We start from the raw sequence: 21,902 nt of genomic DNA, 5'->3' as shown, positions 1-21,902 counted from the left end.
GGATTCCAGATGTGTATCACTGTATCACGCTTTTCTAAGGATTAAAGTCAGGTCCTTGTATTGCATAGCAAGCACTTTCCCTAGTGATCTTTCTCCTCAGCCTACACACGCCGAGCTTTGATTCTGATAGGTTAAAACTGTATCACGTGAAGAAGAGATTCAGGATAAGCCAGTGTTAGCTAAAGTTGGGACCTGGGTGAGTATACTGCATGGAGTCACTCTTCAAATACCCGGGTTCCTGTCTAGCGATGAACTCAGCCACAGGGAGACAGTAAACCATCTGATCCCAAAGCTGAGTCTGTGACAGAATGCCCTTCAACAGAACTGGATGCGTAGTAGTCCAATCACAACGGGTACCTGCTGCTTTGTGGGCAGGGATAGCAATTATCTTCACTTCTCAGCCTGGAGGACCATGGCAGGGTGGCCCACGTAACTCTGCACACTCTGAGGTAGGGATGCATGAGCTAGTTCACTAACATTTGTGGATAAATGGTTTCCACCCTAGAATTCTCTATCCAGTTCCTCTCTCAACTCTCCAGATTTTCTTTAACTTTTAAAATGGATGTATTTTGTTTCATTTATGTGTGGTGTGTGCACATGTGTCTGTGCACATGTGTGTGCAGGTACCTGCAGAGATCAGAAGATGGCGTCGGATATCCTGGAGCTGGAGTTATAGGCTAAGGGCTACCTGATGTGGGTTCTGGGATCTAAAAGGTTCACCTTTGACCTGAATGCGTACCCTAACACATTCATGCACGTCCTCATGCATGAACAACAAGCACGCTTAACCACTGAGCAATCTCACCAGTCCCATGCTTTCCAAAGTTTCTTCATGGTCTCAACCTGCAATTCTGAGGTGAGGTTAAGAATTGTCTTCATGAATTAGGCAACGGTGGCGCACACCTTTAATCCTAGCAATTGTGAGGCAGAGGCAATCAGATCTCTGAGTTTAAGGTCAGCCTGGTCTACGGAGTGAGTTCCAGGATAGCCAGGGCTACACAGAGAAACCCTGTCTTGAAAAAACAAAACAAACAAAACAAACAAACAAACAAAAAAAAGAATTTTCTTCATGGGATTCATTGGCAGAATGACACACAGGGGTCTGGTCAAAAGGTGAACAATGAACCACGCTGAAAACGCTTTACAGCCTCATATGGTAGAAACCAGTTCTCTAGAAGGCTCCGCTGAGATCCAAGCACACGGTGTCTTCATGGGGAGCAAAGCTAACAATGAGGAATGGCTCTGGCTCTGAGAGGTACTGGGAAACAAGTTTCACATCCATCTCAGGGTTGAGCCATCAGACATGTCCCCAGGAGATGTGGTCCCCAGTCCTCTCACCCCCTACTCAGCTGTCTCACATGGACATAATCTGTGTATTTCTCTACATCAACTAAAATGAGATTAGAATCGCCACCATTGGCACTGGAAAGATAACGAAAAATAGAAACAATTGCAGTGGAGATTTGAAATAATACCATCATTATTGGGACTGTGACATTGGATGGGGACCTCAGGAGTGAAGCCATTTCTTTTGAAATTGCAGGGACATGTGACCAGGAGAGCCACTCTGTTAGATGTGCCTGGAGTAGGGGAGCCTGTGCCAACTGTTTATGTGTGATACAGACTTCCTTGGTTCTCTCATGGTTTTGGAGTTTGACCTCCTGACCGGGCTCCGGCCAATGGTTAGCCACATGCCCCCGTGTCTCCTACAGTCATCACACAGAAAGGACCCACTGGGTCAGAGACATTGTTCTCAACCTTGGGAGATGGTTCAGTAAGTGAAGTGCTTGCTGCGGAAGTGTGAGAACCTGCGTTTGAATCCCCAGCACACACATAAACTGGGTGTCGCAGCTTGTCTGCAAGCCCAGCTCTCCTAGAATGGGAGGAAAGGTCCAGACGGAGGAGGCCCTGGATGCTTGGAGGCCAGCTAGCCTGGCATGCACTGTGAAGACAAGCAAGAGACCTTAACAAGGTAAAAGGTGAGGACTGGCACCCGAGACTGTCCTCTGATTTACACATCTGCGCCATTGCATGCTGTCACACACACTTACACATGGCCACAGAGCATCGCACGTAGTGACCCTGGCGTGGGGGTATTCCAGGAACAAGCAGAGGACATTCATCTCTCTAGACAGTAACCCTAGCGGCCAGCTGCCCACTGCTGCCCCCTTAGGACTCATTGACAGGATGCACACATAACTACAAATGGTCACTGTATATTCTCTGCAGACAGCACTGACAACTGCTGGTCACAGATGGACAAGCCAAGGTGAGTACGGGAACAGAGGCACCTGAGTGATGTAAGTCGAAGTAAGGGTATTTTTTTTTTTTTTTTTTTGTACTGTGGCTGGTAGCACAGGCTTCTTGTCTCAGCTACCTGGCAGGTTGAAATAGAAGAGTGTCAAGTTTAAGTCCTGCCCGGGTGAATTGTTGAGACCTTGTCGTTTTCAAAAAAGGAAAAAAAGAAGGTTGTGGGTCCAGCAGGTGACTAACACGCACAGGATCCCAGTGTCACAAGAAAGGAAAAGGGTTCAGGAGGCAGCCGGGTCTGCAAGGTGCCTGCCTTCCACACAAACACGAGGTCTTGGTGTTGATCCCTAGAACCCATGTAGAAAGCCAGTTGTGCACATGTATAATCCCGGCACCAGAATGCAGCAGATAGAGCTCTCCAGTTGCAGCAAGCTAGTCTAGCCACATCGAGTCTAAGATCAATGGGAGCCGCTATCTTGAAAAATAAATAGGAAAGGATTGAGGAGAACTGAAATCATTGACCGGCAGCTTCCATTGCACATGAGCACACACACATGCCTTCATACATGAATCCATAAACACACGTACACCACAACTCACCCAAAGAAAAGAAGAGAAGATGAAGAAATAAAGGCCTTTCCTTCTGGAAATGTGGGAACGACCTTGTGTCTTACTGAAGCCAAGCAGAAGGTCCCAGCATGGTGGCTAACCAAAGAAGCTGTGGGGAAGCGGAGACACATCTAACATCAAGGCTGGAGTGTTGACGATACACGGGGGACATGGGAGATATGGTGTTTTGGATCCCCAGCTGCCACCATGATAACCTGGTCTTAAGTTCTATGTAGATGACTTTGTGGTTGAATGAAGGACTGCATGTGGATCCTTGAGCTGGACGGCGTGGGCCCTTGCCATGTGCCACTCCCTGCCTTCCCTTGTGTGCACGGGCTAAGGTCCTGGCCTTGGGCTTTGCCTGTCTCTCACTGTGGTGATTGAAATGTGAATGTCCCCCACAGGCTTGTGTGTTTAAAAACTCTTGGTCCCTCATCGGTGGCACTGTTTTAGGTTTGGAAAAGACTGCCTAAAGTTTATAGGCGAAATCCCTCGGAGGGACTGCCTTGAGGTTTACAGCCCGCCCCACTTCCTGTTTGTGCTCTGCTTCCTGACTATAGTAACAGTGTGATTACTCTCCTCCTGCCTCCATGCCTTCCCAATGGTGAGGACTAATTCACCTTGAACTGTGAGCCCAGTAAGACCTTACTCCCTTAAGTGACTTCTTGTCAGGTATAATCACAGTTTCAGGAAAAGTAACTAACACCCTAGATGATACGCCCAAGGCAAGTGATCAGTGCAACTCCGGACCAGTGGGTTGCTCGGGGGTCACAAACCCTTTGGAGGTCACACATTAGATATCCTGCATAGCAGATATTTACATTATGATTCAAACAGTTATAAGGTAGCAATGAAATGATTTTATGGGTGGGGGTCACCACAACATGAGGAACTGTATTAAAGGGCCCAGCATTAGGAAGATTGGGAATCACTACCCTAGACTGTCCATCAGGATTCCCAGCTAGTCCTTTCTGTTCATCTCTGTATACCACTGTCTTCCCTGAAGAGAATCCTCTTACACCATCTTCCATCCACTGACCTACAATTCTTCAGTGAACACCATTGCTTCTGGAATAATGAACCACAAACCTCAAACTTTTGAATGAAGGTAACCCAATAAAAAATAATCTTGAATTACGCAGGAAAATGGATGGAGCTAGAAAACATTTTGAGTGAGGTAACCCAGACACAGAAAGACAATTATCACATGTACTCACTCATAGGTGGTTTTTAAACATAAAGCAAAAAAAAAAAAAAAAAAAAAAAAAAAAACAAAAAAAACAGCCTAAAAATCATAATCCCAGAGAATTTATACAACAATGAGGATCCTAAGAGAGACATACATAGATCTAATCTACATGGGAAGTAGAAAGTAGAAAAAGACAAAATCTCCTGAGTAAATTGGGAGCGTGGGGACCTTGGGAGAGGGTTGAAGGTGGGAGGGGAGAGGCAGGGAGGGGAGCAGAGAAAAATTCAGAGCTCAATAAGAATCAATAAAAAAAATACAAAAAAAGAACAGCAAAAACAAAAAAAGAGAAAAAAAGAAAGAAAAAGAAAAGGAAACCAGTGGAGGGGCTGGCGAGATGGCTCCGTGGGTAAAAGTACTTGTAGCCCTAGCCTGGTGAGGAAAGTTTAGATCACTGGAATCAACAAAAAGACAGATGTGGTGGCTCACATCTGTAATCTCGGTACCCTTACAGTGAAACAGGAGGCAGAGTGGCAGCTGCCCCGGAGGCTTCTGGACCTGCTAGTCTGGAAGACAAAGAGCAGAAATAAGAGAGCCAGTGCCTCAGTGTGTGACTGGACAGAACTGATTCTTCAGAGTTGTCCCCTGACCCCCACACACTGTCCCCTGACCTCCACACACTGTCCCCTGACCTCCACACACTGTCCCCTGACCTCCACACACTGTCCCCTGACCTCCACACATGTCCCCTGACCTCCACACATGTCCCCTGACCTCCACACACTGTCCCCTGACCTCCACACATGTCCCCTGACCTCCACACACTGTCCCCTGACCTCCACACATGTCCCCTGACCTCCACACACTGTCCCCTGACCTCCACACATGTCCCCTGACCTCCACACATGTCCCCTGACCTCCACACATGTCCCCTGACCTCCACACATGTCCCCTGACCTCCACACACTGTCCCCTGACCTCCACACATGTCCCCTGACCTCCACACATGTCCCCTGACCTCCACACATGTCCCCTGACCTCCACACACTGTCCCCTGACCTCCACACACTGTCCCCTGACCTCCACACATGTCCCCTGACCTCCACACATGTCCCCTGACCTCCATACATGTCCCCTGACCTCCACACACTGTCCCCTGACCTCCACAAATGTCCCCTGACCTCCACACATGTCCCCTGACCTCCACACATGTCCCCTGACCTCCACACATGTCCCCTGACCTCCACACACTGTCCCCTGACCTCCACACACTGTCCCCTGACCTCCACACACTGTCCCCTGACCTCCACACATGTCCCCTGACCTCCACACATGTCCCCTGACCTCCACATGTGTCCCCTGACCTCCACACACTGTCCCCTGACCTCCACACGTTGTCCCCTGACCTCCACACACTGTCCCCTGACCTCCACACGTTGTCCCCTGACCTCCACACACTGTCCCCTGACCTCCACAAATGTCCCCTGACCTCCACATGTGTCCCCTGACCTCCACACATGTCCCCTGACCTCCACACACTGTCCCCTGACCTCCACATGTGTCCCCTGACCTCCACACATGTCCCCTGACCTCCACACACTGTCCCCTGACCTCCACACACTGTCCCCTGACCTCCACATGGTGTCCCCTGACCTCCACACACTGTCCCCTGACCTCGACATGGTGTCCCCTGACCTCCACACATGTCCCCTGACCTCCACATGTGTCCCCTGACCTCCACACGTTGTCCCCTGACCTCCACACATGTCCCCTGACCTCCACATGTGTCCCCTGACCTCCACACATGTCCCCTGACCTCCACACATGTCCCCTGACCTCCACACACTGTCCCCTGACCTCCACATGTGTGCTGTAACATGTTCCCTCTCCAGTCAACAGTAACAAGTAAAATCTTTACAATGAAGCTGAAAGAGAACGCGATAGAGACAGAGGCACAGAGGTAGGAATACAGACAGGCAGACAGACAGACAGACAGACAGATAGTTAAGTGGGGTATGGCAGCCCAGCTTTTGGGCCACAGGGTGCCTACTATTGGGCCCCAATTCTTTGATCTTGGGGATCTTTTCTTTCCGACAAATATTAAAGATTATATTTTCTAGCTGTAAAGATAACCGCACTCTTCGTCTTTAATGGATCATTCTCTTCCTTCTGATTTTTGTGACCCTCAAGCAGTACTGTGAATTTGAATTCCGGGTTCTAGGGGCGTGTGGAGCTGGCTGAAGCCCTCCTACACACTCTCAATGTAGTGGGTGAGGAGACAGGAAAAGAGAAGGAGGGGACAGGCAGGGCTGCCTGCGAAGTCCCCTGTCACCTCGCTGGTTTCAGTGCCATCGCATGCACACAAAAGGAGATAAAAATACCTCCCGAGGCTGCTCGGGGTGTCAGGAGATAACTCAGGCTGCACACGTGCTGCTCGGGGTGACATGAGATATAACGCAGGCTGCACACAGGCGCTGTCTCCTCTCTGCTTTGAGTCATGGAACCAGTTACGGTTAGAGGAGGAGGAGGGGTCAAGAGAGGAACAGAGTGGATGAAAAGCGAAAACTAAGAGAGATTATGAAACTGACGGGGAAAACAAGGACATGCATAGCTGACATTAATTTTCTTAAAATGACAGGTTCTGCAGAAATGGAAGGAGAGTCGTTCAGAGGACATACCAGCCCCAGGGCAGGAGCCAATAAAGCAAAGGCCTGGCTTTCTTCACAGGAGCCCTCAGGGACCTGGTGTGTGGACAAGAGGAGGGGAGGGAGAGGAGCATGAGGAAAGGGGAGGAGGGAAGAGGGGAGGAGGGGAAAAGGAGGAGGGAAAGGAGGAAAGGGGAGGAGGGGTAGTGGGTAGAGGAGGTGTCATTTCTCAGGAAGAAGACAAGGAGGAGGAAGGGAAAGAGGAAGATGTATTTATTCTTCAAGAAGAGGCAGAGTGACCATTCCCAAAGGGAGGAGAAGGAAGAAAAGGAGGGGGAAAGGGGAGGAGGGAGGGAGAGGAAGAGGCCTGCCTCTGGAGAGAGGGAAGCCAAAGTCTGAGCCACAGCTGTGGACTGTTCAGAGGGTAACACAGAGGAACAGAGAAATGCTGCTTGAGAAGACACTCAAAGGCAGAGGTTCTCGAGGTCTGGAGCAGGGAGGAACCTTTGCTGTGCATAGGCTAGGAGACACCCTAAATGTTAGATGGCAGGTTAAGAGGCAGAGCCAACAGTTGCTCACAGTCTACTCCGGGGCCACTGAGGGGCAGGGTGTCACATAGGATTCATGACAGCCTCCAGAGGAATGAAGGTTCCTCTTCACAGAGCTGACTGACAAAAACACGAAGGGGCATGCTGCGGGAGGAGGGGAACAGTGGGGGGAAGGCTGCTCTCCTGGTTCAGAGGGAGCACTGTGCCATGCCGTGGGAGGAGGGGGACGCTGGGGGGAAAGGCTGCTCTCCTGGTTCAGAGGGAGCACTGTGCCATACCGTGGGAGGAGGGGGACGCTGGGGGATAGGCTGCTCTCCTGGTTCAGAGGGAGCACTGTGCCATGCCGTGGGAGGAGGGGGACGCTGTGGGGGGGGGCTGCTCTCCTGGTTCAGAGGGAGCACTGTGCCATGCCGCAGGAGGAGGGGGACAGTAGGGGGAAGCTCTGCAGAACCTGACAGTCTTTGCTCTTTCCTTGGAGGCGGGATGTCAGTAAACTGTCGTACAGAAGACAGCTGGGAAGCAAGGGTGGTGTGGGGTGTGGGGAGCGAGTAGACTCTCATTCAGAGCGATCATGAACTTGCCCTGGCATCATTCTGTGGGAAACTGTTTGTTTGTGACTGTGTACAGGAACACACTTGCACACATCCATGTGGCAGTCACAAATTAGCTTTAAGCACTGTCCACGGGTGTCTTTTGAGACAGGGTTTCCCACTAATCAGCTATCCAGGAGGCTAGGCTAGTTGGCCAGTGAGTCCCAGAAGAGGTATGCCTGGTTCCAGCTCCCCAGTTTCAGCCACCATGTATTACTTTTCTTTTCTTTCTTCCTTCCTCCCTTCTTTTCTTTTCTTTCTGTTTTTTTTTTTTTTTTGCATGAATTCTGGGGAATCAAACTTATGTCTCATGTTTTCAGGACAAGCATTTTAACTGATGGTTTATCACCAATCCTAGGGGCCATTTTATCTGTCAGGAGATACTTTGTACTCAGAATATACCCTGTATATAGAGATAATCATTATCCCTTTACAAAGATCAAGATAAGCTATGAAATGTCGGGACTCAGTGCAACACGACAATGTGGACCCCTTGTTATACACAAAGAAAACAGAGAGAGTAGAGCAGGAAGTAAGTACATTGCTCTCGACCTTCAGGTCCTTGTGGCACTGCAAGGGAACATTGCTCTCGACCTTCAGGTCCTTGTGGCACTGCAAGGGAACATTGCTCTCGACCTTCAGGTCCTTGTGGCACTGCAAGGGAACATTGCTCTCGACCTTCAGGTCCTTGTGGCACTGCAAGGGTCACATAAAGAGGTCAGCAACTTGCCTAAGTTCGTTGTTGGTTCACACCAGGTCCAGATTCCAATCCCACTGCCAACTTCTTTATCACTAACACACTGATGATCTCTATTCAGGCTACACAGTATTTTTTAAAATGACTGAAGAGAATTTGAGAGATGGCCCAGCAGGCAAGGAGCTTGATCTCAGTTTGACAGTCTCAACCCATGTAGAGAAGAGAAAAACAGGACGTGATGGCAGGTCTTGTGGTTCCAGCTCTAGAGAGGCAGAGTTAGGAGGATTCCCAGGGCTCCCTAGTCAGAGAGCCTGGACTCATTGGCTCTAGGTCAATGAAAAGTCTTGGGGCAAAAAACAAGGTGGAGGCCAACAGACAACCTATTGGGTAAGGGCATTTGAACCTGGACCCTCACGGGATTCACATAGGGAAAGGAGAGAACTGGTTCCCCCAAATGGTCTTCTAACCTATGCACACACACACAAGGTAGGGGCGGACAAGGCAGATGGCACCCAAGGAACGGCACTTGAGGTTGCTCTTTGGCTTCCACACACATACACAACACGCTTATACCTACATGAACTTTCAACCCCACACACTCATGCAGCCTCAGCTGCTGAAGAGGAATCGTAATCTGAAGCCTCTAGCCCTGCGAAGCATCGCAAGCCTCTCTACTGAGGGAGGATACCTGGCAAGGGAACTCCCTGCTCAGTGGACACCGAAGCCGCAGACTCGGGGCCCAGCACAAAGGGCAGATAGGCACAGCTGCTCTACCAGGTCTGGTGTGGGTAGCCATCCTATCTTCCCATGTGACAGACTCTAGTGCCCGTTTGCTACTGCTGACATGCGATGGTTCTCCAGGCTAGAGTTCCGTGGAGCCGGGCTTGCAGGTCAGCTGGAAGAGTGGGCCCTCGGGAACATGCACCACACATGAAGGAGAAACGTGGGAATTTAGGTGATGGCTCTCTGTGAAAGGTGCCTATCAGTACCACCAGGCAAAGCAGAGAGAGGGGGCCAGCTAATGAGCGTGTGCCAGGGTGGAAGGGGATACCTGGGCAGTGCTGCCGGCCGAGGGCACCACAGGAGACTTGAAATAGAAGTTCCTTCTCTTAGCCCTGGAAAGGAGTCAGAGGAGTGTGTGATTTAATGCAGAGGGAGATGAGCAGGGATTAGACTGCAAAAAAGGATCAGCAAACAGTGTCAGTGAGGGGCTAGGAAGATGGCTCCAGCGTGTCAAGCATCCCCAGAATCTATGCAAAATCCCTAAACATCAGAAGCAGTTGTGTAGGTGTCTGCAAATCCATTGAGGCTACAGGGAGATGGAGGCAGAGACAGTATCAGCTCTAGGGACATGGAGGCGGAGACAGGGGTATTCCTGAAAACTCTTGGGCCAGCGGGTGTGGCTTAGGAACTGGTAAACAACAAGAAAGATCCTGTCTCAAAAAAACATGGAAAGAGAAGACCAACACCCCACATTGTCCTCTGACCTCTACATACGCCACACGGTATGCATGCATATGTACTGCATGTGTACACACTGTGACTTCTACATATACACCACGGTATGCATGCATATATACTGCACGTGTACACACTCTGACCTCTACATACGCCACACGGTATGCATGCATATATACCGCATGTGTACACACTCTGACCTCTACATACGCCACACGGTATGCATGCATACGTACTGCATGCACACACACATGGAAGGAATGAAGGAGAGGGGAAGAGAGGAGCAGAGGGATGGAGAGCGAGGTGAATGACAGGTAATAGAGATAAGGGTGTGGGGCATCAAGGCAAGAGAAAGAGCAAGGACCTCAGGGTTAAAGGTCAAAGGTCCTTTCCCAAGCTGGGGGCTTCCTGTGGCATGGAAGCAGCTGTGCACAGGGCTTCCTAGCAGCTGGCGCGAGGCCTTGTCCAGTCTCCACCTACCTCCAGATGGAATCCAGAGCCTTGGGTTGGGCTCTAGCCAGCAGGCGGGAAAGAGGCCATTGTCTGTTACTACATGGGCCAGAGGGTTGTACAAAAAACATTGTTTTAGAAGAATGTATAAAAATTAAAATTTATAAACCTGAGGGCAGTGGCCAGCACTCCCCCAGAAGGTCAGATGATATAACGAAGCCAAGCTGAGAGGTAGGGGAGGAGGAGATCAGAATGCCATTCAATCGTGCTCTTGGCATGCCGTGTGTTTGGGGCCCCCTCTACTTGCTTCAATGTCTCCCTTACTGGCCTTTTAGCATACATCAAGTTTTGGCCTGGGAGCTATAGGGGTGACTTTTCAAGGACAATTCTATATAATCACCACCTGTTTCTGAATGGCTCACTCAACAATTCATAGGGGGCTGAGGGAGGGTGTGGGCCCAGAGTCACTCAGGAGGTCAGATTCTTGAGAAGGAGCAGATGCAGGACCCACTGGGACTGGCAAGTAGCCTCGTTGTAGGTTTGTTTGGTGGATGACTTCCAAGGCTGTGGGTTTTTTTTTTTTTTTTTTTTTTTTAATGACTTGGGCTACATAAACAAGCCCTTGATAGACACGCAGATGTGTTCAGGGGAGGGTAGCTGGACATCTAGGAGCTGGATACAGGTCAGAAGGGTGAAGGTGAAAGGCAGGCAGCATGGGCAGACGCATGAGGGCCATCGGGGAAGGCTGCAGCTACAGTGGGCAGGTCTGACCACAGGAACGGAGAGACAGTATTAACAGGTGGTCACGGATCATGGCAGGAACACAGGCCCGGCTGAGGAGCTGTGGCATGCCTGGTGGCTGTCACACAGGGCTCTGGGTTGGTCAACCAGATACAGCCCTTGCAGTGAGCAGAACACCTTGCCTTGCACACGCTCGCCGCCAGCAGGCCACCGACTCCACAGGAGAACCTCAGCTGCCTGTGTCTGACAGCCTTCATCACCAGCCTGGCTTAGTACTTAGCAAGTTGGAAGCCTGAACCAGGCAGGCCTCCCTGATCCTCCATTGTTCCCTTTGTCAAATACCAAGCATGCTGGGGGTGATCCAGGCAAGGTCCACACCAGGGTTTGGCATAAAAGCACTAATAACATTGCTACACTGTCAAAAGCCTTGCCACCTGCTGCTGTAGACTGAGTGAGGGTACCCACATCTGCAAGTCAGTTTTGCTTTCTCCTAAACCACCACTGCTAGGCATGGGTTCAGGTGACTTCTGTCCCCCAAGCCGCCACTGTGAGGCTGATTGTTAAACCCACCAACGGGAGAGAGAGCTGAAGCCCTGAGATATTGGGATTTCCCCCAAAGCCGGTGAACGCCCAGGTCTGACACCACACAAGGACAGATAGACGGATGGATGAACTAGGCTCTGGCAGGCACTCCCCCGCAAAGTAATAGCGTGTCTTATCAGTCATAAAACATGCTTAGAGTCTCTTGTAATTAGAGAGGCATACACATTTCCTACCCATCAATTCAGCTGAGATGGTGAGAGTGAGCAAGTCTGGGGGTGACTGCTGTCCTCATAATGGTCACGAGCATTAGAAACTGGAGAGGTAGTTAGTCCATAAACTACACAAGGGAGAACCCACTTTTGATCACCAGGACCCAAGGGAAAATGCTGGGTGTGGTGGTACGTATTTGTAACCCCAGTGCTGGGGAAGCAGAGATAGGTAGGTAAAACTCACGGGCAATCAGCCTAGCCTATTCAGTGAGCTCCAGGACAGCAAGAGGCCCTGTCAAAACAGAAGGTGGAAAGGACCTGAGAAATGACATCTGAGGTTGCACACGGGCCTGCATGCATGGCAGCACAGATAGGTGCACACTCAACACTCATGAACACGGACAAACATGTACACATGCACACGTGCACACACACACACACACACACAACTGGCATGATCTTCTGGAGGACAGCTCCTGAGAATTTAAGAATATTTTAAACACACAAAATATTTGTCTCATGGATTAAATCCCGGAATAGGACACTTTATCCTGAGCTCTTACAGTCACATATAGGTAAAACTCCACATACAAAGATGGCTCTGTCATCCACAGATAAATTCATTTGGTTTTCTTAACCTCTCCCCACTCACTGTGAAAACAGTTACCCACTTCCAACAAACACACACACACACACAATGCCTCTTACTCCACAGCCCTCTGCTTCCCAGAGTGTTTTGCAAGTCTCTAAAATACTTGTCCAACTGAGGGTACCCTGGGAAAGGTCCAGCTGCTTACTGTGCCAGCCCCACGAGACTCCCAATGTCCCCAGCATCTAGAGGGATTGCACAAGGGTTGAGAGATATAATTTCATTTGGCACCTCTGGCTACCCTCTCTGCCTCTGTCAGCGACAGCAAATTCTATATAAAGCTGCCAAACCTGGCATCTCTATGCTAAGCAGTGACCCCTTTCATTCAAGGGCAAGGCACCAGACCGCCCTGCATAACTTGTTGGTAATGGTGACAACCAGGCCAAGAAGAAGCCTAAACCCTGCTGGATCTAGGCAGACCCAACACAGGGAAGTCAATTCACTCTGCTCCGACCTCAGGCACTGAGTAGCTACAGCTTCATCATGGAGACAGGATGCAGACACATCCTGTCTGAGTTAGCAACAAGAAATAGGGCTCCCATTGCAGCGACCCTGCCACAGATCCAATGGGGACAGTAACCTGAAGATCTGAGCAAAGGCAACCCCATCAGCTCTGGAAGAGAAGTGTTTGCAATTGTTGGCCAAGCAAGGTCTGAAACTGAACACACGTGCTCATGCAACCACAAACAAGAACCTGAGTCAGCCACAGACTGAAACAAACACGTGTGAACCTGGGTGCTAGGCAGCCTCAACTCTCAAGCATTTGCATGCATCTCATTCTTACAATCCAATGAGAAATGCTCTATGAGGCTTTCTCACTTTGTGCGCCGAAACTGGAGCTGAGACATCACAGTTCCATTACAGGCAACATGCAGGATAGCATGTACTGGTGACAGAGATGAGCACACAGTCACAGACCACACACCACCAATAGAAGTCACCTATCCAAACACACTAGACAGGGGCCCTGAGGGGCCTCCATCGCCAACATTTACAAGACTTAACAAAGAGTGGCGGCAGACCAGGGGTGTAGTTCAGTTGGTAGCACACTTGCTTAGTATGCACGGAGAACAAAGTTCCTTCTTTAGTATGGCATAAACTCTGTGTTGCCACATGTCTGTGATCACAATACTTGAGAGGTGAAGGCAGGAGGATCAGAAGTTTAAAGACATCTTTGACTACATGGCCTGGTCCAATTTACAAACTAGCCTGGATTACATAAAACCCTGCCTCAAAAATATAAATAAATAAGGTTTAAAAGGCCTCTGCTATCCCTTATTGTCTTATTATTGTGCTAGAGAATGCCATGTAATTCCTCTGAGGTAAGGGGTAAAACAGATAAACAGTTGTGTTCTTTTAAAAACAACATTTTAGGTTGCAAGAGCCCCAAAGCAGAGGAGGGCAGGCACGGAGAGGCCCATCAGTGTTTCCGACATCCGGAGACTCTCACTGACTGCTCTTCTCACCAAGAAGTTAAAGCCTTTAAAAAGACGGCCGTTTTTGTTTGTTTGTTGTTTCGTAATCCCAAAGAGTCTAGGAGAGCGGATTTCGCAAAGTTTTGTGCCTGTCCCTGGGCCAGGAAGAACTGTTGGAGATTTTTGGAGTTTTCCCGGAGTTGGCCCGGGTTCTCTGGTGCGAACTTGACCAGACCGCGGCGACTTGCCTTGGGGTGGGGGTGAGGAGTTCGCTTGGGGGTGGAGTGTGTGGTGGGTGCCTGGTTGCTAAAGGCTAGGCTTCTCCCTCTCTCGGGTCCCGGACCCTTCCCAAACCCCACACAAAGAAACAGCGCGCCACCGCAGGGCTCGTGGCCTCTTTGGGCTGGGGGCCAGCCACCATGCCTGCGGCTCCTGGACTCGGACCCCGCGCGCTCGGTGCACCCCGGGTCAGGCGGGGATCCGGGGCAGTCCCGCTACTCACCGTGGTGCGCGGGAGGCGGCGTGCTCTCGGGGCTGCTCATCGCCACGCGACGGGGGAGACACGCGGTGGGCTCACTGCGGCGGCGGGGGTCCCCAGCTCCTTGGACCTGCCTCTCGGTTGTAGCCGGGACTCCCACTCCGCGCGCGCGGCGAGCAGAAGGGAGGGGCTCCGCCCCAAGATAGGCACACTTCAACTTTTTTTTTCTACAACTTGGCCATGAGGTTCCCACCCATTTTTTTTTTTTTTAAACACACACCCGCCCACTTCCGAACGTTTTCTTCTGCGCTCTAACTTTCTGCTCAAAGCTCACAGTTCGCGGTGTTTCTGTTTCCATCTGCCACTATCAGAAAGCTTGGGGTTAGACAGCCCTTCCCCACTCCCCCCCCCCCGCTCCCACCCCCGTGTGAGCACTGGAAAAGTCCCACGTGAGACCCGGTGGCCTGGCTGGGCACTATCCAAATAGGGGCAGACAAGCGTTTCAAGCGTGGCTTGGATGCTTGGTTCTGTACAACCGGAACCAACCTAAACATTTCTTCTTTTTAAAATGATTCCTCTTAATTAACGTTAATCGTTGTATATATTTACAGGGTTTGGCACAATATTTCAGGGCGTACATAGGCTGTGGGGTCAATTAGCATTTCTTACTCTCTTTTACTTTTGGAGGTATCCAGCTCAGTGTGTGTGTGTGTGTGTGTGTGTGTGTGTGTGTGTGTGTGTGTATTAGTACCACTTACCCAATCTTGCTCTAGTTTCCTGCATGTCACTGGCCACTAATAATTGCTACTTTGAGATGACATTGTAGATTCTACAAGACAGGTAAAACTTGTGCTTGACGCTCTGTGTCTGGCTTAGTTTACATCACTCTTACGTCTGTGAAGGGTGGAAGGCCTTCTGTGTCACCTGACAGTGTCACCAGCATGTATCATTATCTAAGTAGTGCTGTCACCTTGCAAGCATGAGGAGGACCAGAGTTCAATTCCAGTGTCTTGGTTACTTTTCTTGTTGCCGTGATGAAATAAGATTTATTCTGGTTTGTAGTTTGAAGGTACAGTTTATCATTTGAGAAAAGACATGGCAGTGGGAGCTTGAGGCATCTACATCGGGAAGCAGAATGGGGGCGGGGGATGCTAATACTCAGCTCACAGGTGGTAGCCTAATCAACAACAAAGCCAAATGTAGTGGCACAGGCTTGTAAACCTGGCACTGGAGAAGTGGAGGCGGGTAAATTCCTTGAGTTGGCTGGCCAGCTATCCTAGGTTGCTTGGTGTGTTCCAGGTTATTGAGACACCCTGTCTTAAAAACCGAGGTAGATGGTATCTAAGGACCAGCAGCTGAGGCTGACTTCTGACCCCCACACGCTACCCCATGTGACCTGAAATCCCTTTATCTCACATCTTTCCTTAATTCGTCACCCCACATGTGGCATGGCCGCATCAGGGTTAGAAGGATGTTTCCGACTTTTGATGTGCTCAGAGCTGTTGCTGTAGTCATTCAAGTTCCAGTCAAGATGACCAGCGGTGGCCTTGGAGCCTCTTCCCAATATTAAACCCTAAATTTCAGACTGGTCTTAATTCCATGATAAGAAACGATTGTAGCTGCATCTGTCTCTGTCCCTGTAGCTGTGATACAACATCCCAACAACTGCAACTTAAGGAGGGAAGGGTTCGTTTGGACTCTCAGTTCAAAGACACAGTCATTCCTGGGAAAGCCTCAGTGGCTGGAGAAAACACCAGGCCCCCTGGGGAACTGGATCAGCAACCTGGAAGCCAGTGAGTCATGATGCTGGTGCTAAGGTCACTTTCTCCTTTTCCTGCCACTCGGGACCTCTGCCCACAGGATGGTGCTGCCTAGGGTGGATCTTCCACACCTCTGATTAACCTAACTTAGGTACTCTATCGCAGGCATGCTCAGAGGCCCGTCTCCTGGTGACTGTATCAAGCTGGTGATTGACACTAACCATCCTACAGGGGAACTCATCAATAATAATGCTATGCTAGATCCCAACAAAATAATACTCTCAAAGTGACAGCCGGGAGGGTGGCGGCAGCACGTAGAGATGATGTTGATCCTTAAACCTTACACCCGACTAAGGGATAACTTGGCTAGGACAGGTCTTCTCCTGTCTCTTTCTGGAGATTTAAGATAGAGATGCCGGCTTCTCACACAGAGCAAGCTGTTACAGGCCAGGATGCAGTAAAGATGAAGAGTGTCAAAGGGTAGAACCCCATGGTACAGGCCACTGTGGCCAGGCCTGAAGACAATGCAGGGCTCTAATTCAGTACCAGAGGCTGGACGATTAGAAGACTGATCAACTCCTAGGAGGAAGTCAAAAGAACACTACAGAGATGAGCTGGGTGACTATGAGGTAGGACATGCCTGAGAACCGTGATGATGTCTACATTGCTTTTCTCCAATAAGAAAAAGTGAAGAAAGAAAAGAAGCAAATAGCCAGAAAGGTGTGAGAGGAGCTGGAGATGTTGCTTGGTGGTTGAAACCTGAATTCGTGAGTGTGGATCCCAAGGCCCACAGAAGAAGCCTGGCACAATTCTGAATGCACCCGTGACATCAGCTGTAACCCAGGCACAGGGTGTTAGACTTCCCTCCCTGCCTCCCTGCCTCCCTGCCTCCCTGCCTCCCTGCCTCCCTGCCTCCCTCCGTCCCTGTCTGTCTGTCTGTCTGTCTGTGGATGGAAAGCAGAGGTCAACCCTGAGTATCCTCTTCAGTCACTTGTGAAACAGGGTTTCTCAGGGAATCTCACTGACCCCGGAGATTGCTGATTTGATTAGACTAACTGACTGTAAGCCCCAGTGATTCTCCTGTCTCTGGTTCCCCCAAGTTGGATCACAGCCTGTGGCCCTGCACCCAGCTCTCACGTGGGTGCTGGGTGCTGAATTCAAGCCTTCATGCTTGCATGGCAAGGCAAACACTCTACTGACCAAACCATCCCCCCAGCCCCAGGAGAGGCTTTCTGAAGGGGATTTCCACTATTGTTATTTTTGGAAGCAGGGGATTGGCTGGGCAGAAACCCTAAGTTTCAACCTTGTTTTTATTAATGAGTTCATTAGGGTAATTCCAGTTCAGAGATGTTGCTATAACTACAGCTGAGGCAAATGGAATTTATTAGATAATACCAGACTGTCTTCCAATATGTATCAGTTTCTGTTGTCGTGAGACACGCATGGGGTTCTCAGTGTTTTATCTTCCAAATATTTGGTACTGTGGTTCTTTTTTTTTTCCTTTGGTTCTTTTACATTTTCTGACTATGTCGGGTAGTGGAGCATCTCACTGTGGTCTTAACTTGGCACAAATTGATACCTGTCAGGTCACATGCCCAATGAGGTGAGCGAAGGACTTGAGATCAAAATGGTATCCTGGGCTATTAGACGGACTGAGGAATTTGGGTTTTGGTATTGTGGTGGCTAGTTTAGTTGCCAGTTTGATAGAACCGAGAATCAACTGGGAAGCAGGTGTCAATTAGTAATTCTCTTGATCATGTTGCCTTGTACACATGTCTTTAAGGAATTATCTTGTTTACCTAACTGGCACAGGGAGCACCATTCCCTGGCTTGGGGACCTGAACTGAGTAAGAGCAGAGAAGTCTAGCTTAGTTCCAGGCATGCGCACATTCACCCTCTCTCTGCTCCTGGAGGTGATATGACTAGTTTCTCTGCGTCCCTGCCTTGGCTTCCCTACAGTGATGAACTCTAACTGTAATCCAAGTGTAAGCTGACCTTTGTCAGGTTGTTTTAATCACGGGTCAGAAATGAAGTCAGGACAGGAATGGACTCACGTGCTGATACTCGGGTTGTTTTTCTCTCTTCTGTATACAGTTTTTTTTTTTTTTTTGGAATGTGTCACATAGAATGTGGCTTGGAAGCTGAAGGTACTCGATAAGTGGGGGCTTATTATTATCTTGATTTTTGCTTTGTGGTGTTACTCATTGATGGAAAAAAAAACCCACCAAGTCAGAGTAATCTGGCAGAGTTCTGGGGAACAGTGAGTGTCAGGCTTAATGGAGAGTTCCCTGCTGGATGAACCCCCATGGTGGTTTGTTATATCATCTAACAAATATGTCCTCTTCCTGTCCTCAGCATGAGTCTGTAGCCAGCCAGCCAGTCCTGCCAGAGATCTGCTGTGTTTGGAGGAATATTAGAGGCTCTCCCTGCCACTGCATCTAGCCGAAGCCTGGAATATTCTCATGGCGTGGAGAGGATCTTGGCCCTTTGCTTCAGCTTTCCCTAGCCTACACCGTTCTGACTTGTGTGTTGCTCATCAGAACCTGCTGGAAATGACATTCTGGGACATATCTTAATTTTATTGTCTACAGCAATAGTAGAAACTGCTGACTATGAAGTGGAGTTTCTTTTCTGGTAAGAGTGGATCTCAGCCAGGCGGTGGTGGTGCACGCCTTTAATCCCAGCACTCAGGAGGCAGAGGCAGGCAGATCTCTAGGAGTTCGAGGCCAGCCTGGTCTACAAGAGCTAGTTCCAAGACAGGCACCAAAGCTACAGAGAAACCCTGTCTCGAAAAACAAACCAAAAAAAAAAAAAAAAAAAAAAAAGAGTGGATCTGACTGTGGACAGATGCCTAGACGCTCATCCCTATGATGAGTTTTTCTTTGAAGAAAACAGTGTTTGTTTTCTCTGAAGCATGGGACAATCAATACAAAAGGTATTTCTGCTCTGAAGGAAGACAATGACACTGAAAGGAAAAAGACTGGATAAAAGCCATAGTTTTCTGGCTACTGGTACACCTGAAGTGTGAAGACGAGACTAGAGTCTTGAAGGATGGAGACAAGCTGGGTGTGAATATAGAAATATTTACGAAACAGTAAACTATAGATGGCATTCTTTGTACATATAAGGAAACCGTTTATACGAGCTGTGAAGAATTCCGTTCTTTTCCCTCCCACCCACTATTCACTCATCTGTCCACACACTTACCCTGCAGTCATTTATTCGGCAGCTATTCATGGGCAACCCAGGGCACTCATGAGGACAAAGGAGGAATAATATAGAGTTGCCTTGAACACAGACAGAGTCGGCACTGGAGATAGTGACTTCTCAGAAAAGAGAGATTGTCTTGCTGATGCTAATTGAAGAGGGACTGTCCACCCTAGAGTGGGCTGTATAATTCCATGCTTGGGATCTCAGAATACATAAAAGGAGAAAGGTAGCTAAGCACCAGCCTTCATCTTTTCTGCTTCTGGCATGTGGATGCACCGTGCCCGCCTGTGGCCATGCCTTCCTTGCCATGATGGGCTGTACCCCCTGAAGTGTAAGCCTAAATAAGCCTTCCCCTTAAGTTGTTTTTGTTGAGAATTTTGTTGCAGCAACAACAGGATTTACTAAGACACCAATCCTCTGAACTATGTCTGGTCTATATTAAATTGTTTTTACATTAAAAAACAAAGCAGAAAACAGTCTCTACTGATGAGCATCTGAGGCAACAGCACATTGTCCCATAACCTAGTCCTCTTCTGGCTTTTGCTGCCTTTCTTAACTGAAGTCCACAGCGGAATATGTCTACTATCTCTGTGTCACTGTAAGAATTGATGAGGTAATTCATACAAAATACGAAGAATTATGTCTGGCAAATAGTGGCATCTCAACCATGTTTGCAATAACAGCACATCTTCACGTACTTCTGTGGGGACTTCAGAAAGACAATCGAACATGGGATTGCTAGGTGAAGTTTATTGCTAGATAAACTTGAAATAGTTGAGAGCTCTCTGACAACTGGTAATTTTCATTTTGGACTTTTCTAGCATATGGAGTTCCCAATTTGAGGGACCAGGAAGATGGTCCAGTGGGTAAAACATTTGTTCACAGAGTGTGAAGACTTGTGTTCACATTCTCAGAGCCCACATAAAGCCAGATGCAATAGCAAGTGCAAGTCAACCCATGGGCTTCTGTGGCAAGAAGGAAGTCCTCGTGAGATGCCTCAGGAGCGTGTGGGCCAGTTAATCTGGTGTGCTGGACTTAGAGGAAATAGAAAGTGAAGACCATGTCTGAGCTTGTCCTATGACCTCTCTATATGTGCAATGGGATGCATGTGCCTGAGCACACGCAAGCATGCACAGCATATATACATCACATGTGCATACATAAAGTGTAAAAAATTATGACAGGCACAACATTAAGAAAATCGGCTTTACAGTATAGAGAATTATTAAGGCAGGCAATTTTGAGGGGCTCAGTTCTGTAGAAAGAGATGATGACAGGAAGAGCTGACACTGGCATCGGTTTTTCTGCTGAGGCTTTTGCTTGTGGACAGTCACAGCTGGGGAGTCTGAAAAGAGTTAATGGCATTCTTTTTAAGGCTGGAGAGAAAAAGGAATTCAGGACTCATGGGGGAGGGAGCTCTGGTAAGACTCCAGCTTGTGTGTGGGTGTTCAGAGCTGTTAGTGTGCGTTAGTGTGCTGTGTAGGCTCTCTGACTTAGTGTGTGGTGTGTGTGCTCTGACATGTTAGTGTGCATTAGTGCGCTGTGGGCTCTGACATGTTAGTGTGCATTAGTGCGCTGTGGGCTCTGACATGTTAGTGTGCATTAGTGAACTGTGTGAGCTCTGACATGTTAGTGTGCATTAGTGTGCTGTGTGTGCTCTGACATGTTAGTGTACATTAGTGTGTTGTGTGCTCTCTGACACGTTAGTGTGCATTAGTACACTGTGTGCTCTCTGACATGTTAGTGTGCGTTAGTGTGAGGTATGTACTCTGACATGTTAGCATGCATCAGTGCACTGTGTGCACTCTGACATGTTAGTGTGCATTAGTGTGAGGTGTGTACTCTCTGACATTATAGTGTGTCCACCTCTGTTTTGAGATAAGGCCTTTCACTGACCTGAAACACGTCAAGTAGGGTAGTCTGAGCAAGGAGCAAGCACTAGGGCTCTGTCTGTCCCACCTCCCCGGAGCTGGCATTCCATAAGTGTATCACCACACCTGGCCTTTTAAGATGTATTTTCTGGCCATCGACCTGAGGTCCCTCTGCTTGCAAAGCAAACACTTTACTGACTAAACCATGCCTCTTATTTTTCTCCCATTCTTTGGCTTTCTGTGACTGAGACAGTCTTACTGAAAGGCCAAGGATGACCTGAGCTTTCCACATAGCCCAAGCTGTCTCCAAGCTCCCTATTCTCTTTCTGTCAACCACACCATGCTGGGGTTGCTGTATTATACCAACCTGCCTGGCTGGCTGATTGCTGAGTCTTAGGACAATGGCTGATCTACTTTAGAAAATAATTGAACCCAAGAGAGAATTATGAAAACCACTGATTCGTAGGTAATTTGGGTAGGAATGGTGGGCAGTCTCGAAACAACCTAGGACTGACCAGCATCTGAAGTAGGTCCTGTGAGACACTGCTGTGGAATCTGTACTCCCCAGGAAGTAGCAGAATCAAGCTGAATTG

The 21,902-nt window shown here is 49.0% G+C and overlaps 1 protein-coding gene across 1 annotated transcript in view; it reads right to left on the bottom strand.

Annotated features, from left to right (window-relative positions):
- Gypc (glycophorin C (Gerbich blood group)) overlaps positions 1 to 14,715 on the bottom strand; it is a 44,203-nt gene extending 29,488 nt beyond the window's left edge. The window contains exon 1 of the mRNA XM_057788872.1: positions 14,493 to 14,715. Within this exon, the coding sequence (XP_057644855.1) occupies positions 14,493 to 14,532 (40 nt within the window). The 5' untranslated portion in view covers positions 14,533 to 14,715. The remainder of the gene's footprint in view (positions 1 to 14,492) is intronic.
- Positions 14,716 to 21,902: the final 7,187 nt, after the last annotated feature.

Source organism: Chionomys nivalis, chromosome 14 (assembly GCF_950005125.1).
Source record: "Chionomys nivalis chromosome 14, mChiNiv1.1, whole genome shotgun sequence".
NCBI classification, from domain to species: domain Eukaryota; kingdom Metazoa; phylum Chordata; class Mammalia; order Rodentia; family Cricetidae; genus Chionomys; species Chionomys nivalis.
Note: the sequence above shows the minus strand (reverse complement) of the source record. Positions and strands in the feature narration are given on the sequence as shown.